Source organism: Sinocyclocheilus grahami, unplaced genomic scaffold, assembly GCF_001515645.1.
Source record: "Sinocyclocheilus grahami isolate Dianchi unplaced genomic scaffold, SAMN03320097.WGS_v1.1 scaffold2059.1, whole genome shotgun sequence".
NCBI classification, from domain to species: domain Eukaryota; kingdom Metazoa; phylum Chordata; class Actinopteri; order Cypriniformes; family Cyprinidae; genus Sinocyclocheilus; species Sinocyclocheilus grahami.
In genome coordinates this window covers 65,896-75,896 of record NW_015507238.1, presented here as the reverse complement: position 1 = coordinate 75,896, position 10,001 = coordinate 65,896, and the positions used below count along the sequence as shown (strand labels likewise).

General features: G+C 36.4%; 2 protein-coding genes across 2 annotated transcripts; one reads left to right on the top strand and one right to left on the bottom strand.

Annotated features, from left to right (window-relative positions):
- Window positions 1–800: 800 nt before the first annotated feature.
- Window positions 801–5,011, bottom strand: LOC107573881 (uncharacterized). The gene is made up of 5 exons (XM_016260339.1): window positions 4,893–5,011; window positions 2,453–2,788; window positions 1,392–1,511; window positions 938–1,031; window positions 801–846 (listed from the first exon to the last, which is right to left on the bottom strand). Exons 1-5 carry the CDS (start codon window positions 4,978–4,980, stop codon window positions 801–803), a joined length of 684 nt encoding a protein of 227 aa, XP_016115825.1. The 5' UTR covers window positions 4,981–5,011.
- Window positions 5,012–5,118: 107 nt separating this feature from the next.
- Window positions 5,119–7,427, top strand: LOC107573880 (SLAM family member 5-like; the record flags this gene model as incomplete). Its single annotated transcript, XM_016260338.1, has 3 exons — window positions 5,119–5,158; window positions 6,759–7,063; window positions 7,164–7,427. Coding segments are annotated over exons 1-3 (609 nt in total), but the record flags the coding sequence as incomplete, so codon positions are not given.
- Between the last annotated feature and the right edge of the window lie 2,574 nt (window positions 7,428–10,001).

Below are 10,001 nucleotides of genomic sequence, written 5' to 3'. Positions count from 1 at the left end.
TTTCTTACATCTTAAAAGCCTGAAATTGTAACAGAGCTGTGTAGACATTTTCTCACCATTAGTAACAGGCGATTTAAAATGTCCCTTAGAAGTAAAAAGGTAACGTGCTTTGTCATCATGAATTTCCTGAAGTTACAGCTACGCAGTACAGGCTGAAGTGCATTTCTGCTGATTTATGTCATGGGAATCTTCTTGTGGGACCAGAAGACGTGTCCTGAAAAAAAAAATCACAATTAAAGTTTAAAGCAGCACTATGTAACTTTTGGTGCTCCAGCGGTTAAAAAAACAGAACTGCACACATCCCGCGGAAGAACATTCCAACCGGAGCTACTTCTCTAAGTTTATGTCTCTGGCGATTCACGCAGGTATGTGTTACTCCGCAGCGGTGACGACCCGATAGCCAATAGTCCGAATATAAGCACTTATTATAAGTGCACCGTAGTGATTCGGAAGTGCGGTTTGGAAGATTAATTCATGATGTACTCGCTCATTATATACATTTTGCAATTTTTGAACACAGAAAAAGTTACATAGTGCTGCTTTAAGTCTTTTATTTTTAAATTTTTTCTTGAAAGTTTCTATTTATTTGTTTCATTAATTTTGATGGTTTTAATACTGCATTAAAGGTGGAAAAAGCTCTGATATGATTTAAGTTGGATTCATTTCTTACATCTTAAAAGCCTGAAATTGTAACAGAGCTGTGTAGACATTTTCTCACCATTAGTAACAGGCGATTTAAAATGTCCCTTAGAAGTAAAAAGGTAACGTGCTTTGTCATCATGAATTTCCTGAAGTTACAGCTACGCAGTGTCATGGGAATCTTCTTGTGGGGCCAGAAGACGTGTCCTGAAAAAAAAAAAATCACAATTAAAAACTAATTTTGCACATTAAATGATATTTTTCTCTCATTATGATATCTGTAGGTGATCGATCACACCTCCTGCGGTGATAGCAAATCACACCAACTGCTGCAGACGCCAGCAGAAGACCAACACATATTCCTGCTACAGCAGCTGGAGACGGACCTGAATCTGGAACAGATAAAGACAGACAATCATTAGTGCACAAGACTGATCTATAGCCTTGTTCAGACTGGCTTCTGTGGCAATGGCGTTGCATTGGCATGCCTACTCTAAAACAATAACAGCAACACAATCTTATGAGGCAGCAGCAGAAACACAGCTGGAATGCGCCGATCTCAAAACTCAAAGATGTGAGTAGACCAGCAGTATATTGTCATTTTGACGGAAACAACCTTGTTTCCGCAAAGACATTCAGGATGTTTCTACAAACAGCGTCTGATGTGTTTACGTGTTATGTGGCGTGAGAAAGTGACACGAGCAAAAAAAGCTATGCTAAATTCTAAATGCGATTTGAATGGGATTTTAAACCACTAAAATACCACGTCATCACATGATTTGGGTTTTTCATTACAGCAGGATCTAAAGTGACAGATTCTCCCTCCTTCACTGACTTTCTCTTCGTTTTATCTCGTTCAGCAGCAGAAACACCTGAAACACAAACCAACAGCTGCTGGAGGATCTTTTTTGGGGGGTAAAAAAACATGAAAATAACTGTGCAAATTGCATGTTCTGTACAGCAACATTTATTTGTAGGGGGCGCAAGCACCAAAGACGGCGCTTTAATAAAGTAACACACTTTTTTTGCTTGTCACTCTAGAATGGTAGGCTATAAAAAGATGCATTAAATTGCACTGGAATCCTTCAGATCCCACACATAACCAGAGAAATCACATGGTCGAGCATATCTCTATTTCAGCAAGTAGACTATTCTACCATTTTGACAAAAGAGTTACTTTTTCGAACCTGTCCCAAGCCATTTGTCCAAACTTAAATGAAATTTGGCATTATCCAGGTCCTGTCCAGGGAAAATGTTGCTCAAAGAATTTTGTTTGTTACGTTTTTGGAACTTCTGTTTTTTTTTGTGAAATCAATCTCCTAAACTAAGTAGTGCTATAATCTAAGCAAATTCAAAAAAAGTTGAATTTCAACAAAAAAGTCCACAGAGTACAGTAATTAAATGTGGCTTTTTTTTGTCCTGTTTGCGTCAAATGTGCGTGGATTGCTAATGATAGGAACCCATAGTATAAAATATCAGATGCATTTAAACAGAAGATAAGAGTAGGTGATCAGGTGTGGCATGATGATAAACGGACTTCTCCACCAGAACACAACTGGAGCTTCTTTTGCCTTTATTTATTTATAGAGTACAGTATGACAGGTGAAGTGGGAGAAAGAGGGGGACGAAATTGAAAGGACCACAGTGTAACTTCCAAACTAACTGTTAAATCTATCGACTTGCCAATGGAAAGACAATTTTGATTTAATTTATACTGTTATAATGCAGCTACAGCTAAAGAGAAAATGCAGCTCTAATTCTCACTGCTTTAAACATGTATAACCTTAACTTAAACATTTGTTAAATTACTCACCACGGACAGAAACACTGAAGGTCTTTTCACTGATGCTGCTGCTGCTGAAGATCTTCAGTTGATAAACTCCAGCGTCTGTGGTTCTAGTGTTCATGATGGTGAGAGATCCAGTCTGATGATCCAGCTTCAGTCTGTCTCTGAATCTCTCAGTACCGACATTACACTGAACATCTGTACAGGTCTTACTGGGATCTCCATTAATTTGAGCGATGCGAGTCTCATTGAAATACCATCTAATTCTGTCTTCTTGGGCTTTTTTAATTCCAGTGTGTAGAGTAATTGAATCTCCCTCCATCACAGACACCAACACTCCATTTGTCTCAACACCAGACACACCTGAAGAAAAAATCAACAAACTTTTCACTTTTGGGATGATGGGAAAAAATATACAATAGCAAAAAAGTGCTGTGGACAAGCAAAACACCCTAGCAACCATTTAACACCACCTTAGCAACCATCCAGAATACCCTAGCGACACTTTAGCACCCACCTAGCAAAACTTTATCAACCGCCTACCATTCTGACCATCAAATTTCAGACTATTTTAAATTCTAGTGCTGGGCAACGATTAATCGCGATTAATCGCATCCGAAATAAAAGTTTTTGTTTACATAATATATGTGTGTGTGCTGTGTTTATTTATTATGTATATATAAATACACACACGTGCATGTATATATTTAAGAAAAAATATATTATGTTTATATATATTACATATATTTATATATAATATAAATTATATGAATATAAATATATACATGTAAATACATGTAAATATTTTCAAAATACGTATATACTGTATGTGTGTGTATTTATATATACATAATAAATATACCCAGCACACACACATATATTATGTAAACAAAAACTTTTATTTTGGATGCGATTAATCGCGATTAATCGTTGCCCAGCACTAAAACTAAACCTTTTCACACCAATAAAGTTTGCCTTTAAAACATTTCAGTCTAGTTAATTAATATTAGATTCATGTCTATTTCCATGATGAAAGCGGAGTAGGCAGTCATGGGCTTCACAAGAATATAGTTACATTACTCGACAAAGGTCAAAATAATTAAGTAGAGAGGTTGTGGAAAATACCACCACAATCCTAGACATCTTATCTGGATGGGATTTACCCCTGTCCTCACCACCTCATACATTTATCAGATTTTTAAACAAAACAAAAACAAAAACAAAACAGTTGCTCAATCAATGTTCAATAAAACATTTTAAATAAAAATAGAAACCAAACCAACAATAACAAAACTGAAAGCAATATATAAAGAACAACAGTGGATGGGATGTTAATGCATTACGACAAACAAATTGGAAACCATTTGAAATCAAATACGGTACAGAAAAGTACAGACAAAACACTGCCCCCGTATTTGGCCCAGTCCCTTCATTAAAGATTTCCATTTCTCAGTATGACTCATTCAGAGTCTTAAATTGTGTGACATCTTTTCCATCACATAAATCTCCCTCCATGAACTTAATTATTTCTCAAGTGTCAGTAGCATTTTTAAAAACAACTAGGAGTATTCATAAAAAATACATTCTCTTCTCACCTTGTATTAAAACTGGCTTAACTCCCTAATTTTTTTTCAGCAAACATTTGTGCCCCACACATCAGAAAATGTATTTATTGCCATTTTAAACCACATTAAGAATCAAATAATATACATCAAAAATTCTGTTTTTAATATTCTCTTTTACAGTTTGAATGCCCATGTAAATAGCCTACACTCTAAAAAATGCTGGGTTAAATACAACCCAGTGCTGGGTAAAATAGGGACAAACCCAGCAATTGGGCTGTTTTGACCCAGCGGTTGGGTTACTACCCAAAATTTTGGGTTAAACATTTAACCCAACCGCTGGGTCAAAACAACCCAATTGCTGGGTTTGTCCCTATTTTACCCAGCACTGGCTAGTATTTAACCCAGCATTTTTTAGAGTGTACCATTCACACTTTTATGTATTTGGCAGACGTTATAATAGCTATATAGACCTATTATCCACATCAACAAAAATATAAATTTCTTTTTTTTTTATACCAAGTCACTTGACCTATAAGCATTTACAGGACCCCATTTTCAATAGTTTTGCCATACTAAAAATAGACCTATATTTTGCCATTCACGATCTGAAATCGCTCTTGTTGTCCCGCACCCACAGAAACGTGTGGAAAACTATTCGTGTCCACATCTTATAAACATTTCACTTCAATTCATCTTGGACTTAAAACAGCAGTTCGTCTAGTGTAAAGTGAGAGCTGACACACACACAAAAAAAGAGATTGTAGCATATTTTACACAAACTCAACACAGACTTCAAGCGAAATAAAAACATTGAACTTATGTCGAATACAGAGCAATTAGGTCTAGATCTAACACACACAAAATCGACCGGAAAATTAATTGTAGGCTATATAATGTCTTACCATGTTCAGGAAAAAACAAACAAACTGACAGCAAAATAAAGGGAAACTTCATTTTCAACACTTTTATCAGAAGAAAAAAAAAAATCATTGTTGACTCAAAAACAAAGGTGCCTCTCTTCCGTATTAATGACGTCAAGTTAAAGCTAAAATGAAAGTAATACGTCACATACCAGACGGAGCGGCGCACTAAAGACAACAGAACCCTCCCTTTAAAGCCTAATCAGTGATGCCGTCTAAACTGGATGCGACACGACAAATTCCCGACAGTAAACTGCTCTGTTTATGAAGTACTGACACAAAGTATAAATGATTGGCAACGTTTGTATTTTGGCGTGCAGTGTAAACAGCCTTTAGCTTTAAACATTCGGCAGTGATGATGGGAGCTTTCGGAACACTTCGTGAAGCTCATCAATCTTTTGTTTCGATTCAGTGGTTCGGAAACTATATATATATATGTGTGTGTGTGCATGTTTATGTGGTTTATGAGGACACACATTTGTATAATAACATGGGCATGACAGGTATTACAACGAGAAGGTGATTTATGAGGACATTTTCAGTGTCCCCATAATTCAAAAGGCTTATAAATAATTCAGAATGAGTTTTTTTGAAAATCTAAAAATGCAGAAAGTTTCCTGTGAGGGGTAGGTTTAGGGGTAGAGTTGGTGTAGGGCGATAGAAAATATGGTTTGTACAGTATAAAAACCATTACACCTATGGAGAGTCCACATAAACTATAAAAATAAACCTGTGTGTGTGTGTCAGCGTCTAAAAGGCCTATAGAAATATGACATCTCAAAAAATGAGATTGCCAAACTCAACAATTAATAATCAAAGTATTATAACCATTTCAAAGCCAATTAACTCTGTTATCATTAAATTCAAGGAGATTCACTCAATATTCTTCTACTTACTTATTTAACATAGACAGGCATTTAGCTTTCAAAAACTATCAATGTTAAATGATAAGGAATTAGAAATGTATTAAAGCCTTAATAAGGACCGGAAGAACATTGATGTATTATATAACTATACATGAAACATTAAATACCATGTAAATATACACGTGTTCAAAGAGTGTGAGCATGATATAGGAGGGTCAGACGCTGTTAGGGGAGGATTCAGGTTCACACAGATTAACAGACAGCTTTTGGTGGATAGTAGTTCAGACAAGGAAAATGTTTTATATGTTTGTTTTGTTCTGTTTGTGCTGGTGGCATCTGATTGGTAAGTTATAAAAGCATTTGATGCCTTCATTTTTATCCATTTCAGAACAAGCCACTGCTACAAATTTGACTGTTTTCATGAGACATTATTGTGAGATCTACTTTGAATTCAGGTTTCGGTTTGTAATTTCCATTTTGGTAGAAATCTGGGAGATCCAGGGTTAAGAAAAGTCATTGAAATGTATAGAAACGTTCATAATTTTCCATGTCTATTAACATTTTATATTAAAAGTCACAGAAAAGTAATGGACATTTCTAAAGTGAATATAAACTAGCGGAGGCTCAGATATCCTGAGTTGCATTCAAATATCAGGTGTTTTTTGTGGGTTTCAAATGATTGCTGCACATGACATAAAAATGGAAATCCATGCCAGCCATATCTATAAAATTATTTAAAAAATCTACCCATCTAAATATCTCACATGTAAAAATCTCCCATTTATGAAAAAAGTAAATGAAAATCAGCAGCAAAATTGAACTTGTTCTTTCATACTTGTACTCTGCTGCTTATAAACACCATATCTTTCTTATGTGTTTCTGCTGCTGTTCTTCAATTCACAATTCAAGGTTACAAACTACAGCTGATGTGATGCTGTATAAACAACAAACATACACAAATATGTTTCTTTTTCTTCTCCAGGTGTGTTTGGTGGGTCATTATCAGTGATGGAGGGAGATTCTGTAACTCTAAACATTGATGATACTAAAAAACATGACGATTACATATTGTGGAAATTTGGAGCTGAAGCGTCTCTGATAGCACAAATCAGTAAAGAGGATGGAATCTTCAGCACATATAATGATGTTCTTGACGGGAGATTCAGAGACAGACTGAAGCTGGACAATCAAACTGGATCTCTGACCATCACAAACATCACAACTGAACATGCTGGACTCTATGAACTACAGATAACTGGAGTGAAACTGCCATCAAAAACATTCAGTGTTTCTGTCTATGGTGAGCATGCAGAGATCATTTGTCCTGTCCTTCTCATATTCTTATTTTATTATTTACATACTGAAAAGTTTATCCAGATTCATCCAGGTTTCTGTTTATTCTCTGACGTTTCCAGCTGTCATCAGCAGAGACTGTTCTTCTTCATCATCATCATCATGTTCACTGGTGTGTTCAGTGGTGAATGTGGGTCATGTGACTCTCTCCTGGTACAAAGGAAACAGTTTATTGTCCAGCATCAGTGTGTCTGATCTCAGCATCAGTCTCTCTCTACCTCTGGAGGTGGAATATCAGGATAAAAACACCTACAGCTGTGTGCTCAACAATCCCATCAGCAACCAGACTCAACATCTGGACATCACTCAACTCTGTCACACATGTGCAGGTACAGCAGCGCTGAGATTAGTAATAATTTACTGACCTGATCTCCCTATTTTATTTTATTTTTTATAGATCAGACTGACACTATGTCTTACATTACAGCACAGTCTCCATCACATCCTTCAGGCTCAGTGATAGTGCTGATTTCTGCTGTTGTTGCTGGATCTCTGTTGACTGTAGCTGCAGTTGGGATCTTTTGCATCTGCAAGAAATGTAGAAAAACTGATCAAGAAGGCAAGAGTCCTCCCCGTTTCCTAACAGCTTTTAACAAGTATCATAACCTATAATACTTTAAATGTGTACTCTAAATATTGCAATCAATTGATAGCCATAATTATCAATTATTCACAGTTATTCTCATAATTTTTTTGTTGATGTTGTCCTCTATTTCTGTATATTACACTCATACCAAAATACATACAATAGCAATAAAATGTCACATTTTTCAATCTGCATCTAAACAAAAATGCAAATCTGTATTGATTCAATAATAAATTAGCTTCTTACAGGCTTCATGAATATAATCTTATCTGTGTAAAGATGCAGATCGACACTGGTGTTCAAATGAAGATTTCAAAGAAAATGTCATTGATGGGTGACACTTCAGTTGTTAAGCTTCTGTGAAAATGAAATTTCATACAAAAAAGAAATACTCAGGTTTTCAGAGAGGGAATCGAATCTGAAGATTCAAGATCAACCTGATTGAACTGATTCCAAAATTGATAGTTTACACTTTATCAACGGTCGTCCAGTGAGACGTTAACATCAGTATCTCTTATCAATTTGAATATTTGTACTATCCCTGACCAAAGGCTAATACATGCTTTTGATAATTTATAAGCTATGAGCTAGGTAACTGGATGTGAGCAGAGTTTTAACTAAAAAAAATACACGACACAAGACAATACTTCTTTATAAATGAAACAAAAGTTTATTCACTATTCTATGGCACCTTAAACTAAGCTAAAACACACACACACATATGCACAAAAGGTTCTTAGATACGGAGAGTGATGCATGGAGTTCTTGCTTGGCTTTAGACTTTGAAGATTTCGGCAGTCGCGGAGTTTCAACTGAAGTGTTTGAGTTCTGGAGTCTCGCTCGTGTGATGTTACAGCATGTGAGCGCTTTGTAACGCGGTCACCAAGGCGAAAAGCCAAAGATCTAGAGAGAGAGAGAGAGAGAGAGAGTCTTAGATACGGAGAGTGATGCATGGAGTTCTTGCTTGGCTTTAGACTTTGAAGATTTCGGCAGTCGCGGAGTTTCAACTGAAGTGTTTGAGTTCTGGAGTCTCGCTCGTGTGATGTTACAGCATGTGAGCGCTTTGTAACGCGCGCGCCAAGGCGAAAAGCCAAAGATCTAGAGAGAGAGAGAGAGAGAGAGAGAGAGAGAGAGAGAGCAAGCGAGCGAGCATCTGTTCAGGCATTGGGTTTTTAAGCAAGCCCGATCTGGTCCATCCCATACGCGATTGTCCCAATGTTGCAGGGCTTAGCCACGCCCTGTGTGGTTCCCTTTTCGGGCATTAATTAACATGCTGTTCAATTCCTCACGTGGGGGAAATGTCTCTGCAGGTTTTGTTAATAACTTCTAAAAGTGTTGTACAACACACACTGTTCAAAATAACAGCTTTTCACTTATTTCAATGTTCTGGAAATAAAACAAGCTTTCGTTCAACATCAAATAACAGATAGTTTGCATACACATTAATAATCTTATCTACTAAAAGGAAAAGTTATAAGGCAAAGATTGAAATATCATAGGTTTCAATAATAATAATTTAAATGATTGTCTTTTAAAATCGTCATGCAAGGTTCTGTTTCTTTTGTTGTAAGAAAAGAACGCGGGTCAGTTGGGTTTCAGAAAGGGCAGGAAGCAGATGTTCAGTGGGTCATGTGGTGTCACGCTGTGGTTTGCTGAGTTTGATTGAATCACGTTATCACGGTTCTTTTAGGTCCGTTGTTTTGCAAGCCTGAGGGTGTGATTAAATTAGCCATTTCCTGTGCATATATATATAATGGTCCCAAGCATAAGCGATCACCAGGTATCTCTCAACTATATGTTGTGAAAGACTTTTTAGTTCTCAATACAAAAAGATCTCTGTTGTCTCCTGATGGGATTAGTTTAGACCTCGTGATGAGGTGATTCAATGGCATATCTGTGTCTGCTCCTGATAGAAATCCTACAATACTCTGCTAGGACTAGGATGTGTGAAACACTTCTAAATGTCAAGCTGAATTGATTTGTTAATGCAATTAAGACCTTGTAATGCAGCATTAAACATATTAAACTGCATGCTTTAACAATCTAACTATGACAGCCCTAATAATACACGTGGTAAAGAAACAGATCTAGTAAAGATAATGTTTCCTTGTGTAAATGTATCTGTTATTATTACTGTGCAGACGAGATCACTTACGCTGAACCACTAACGTTCTACAAACGAAACGCACAGAAATCGGTAAGATCGTTTATGACTGTGTACTAAATTGTCTTTGCATCAGTTAAATGGTGAGTCAGATTTAGAAGTGTGTTCTTGTCAGTATAATA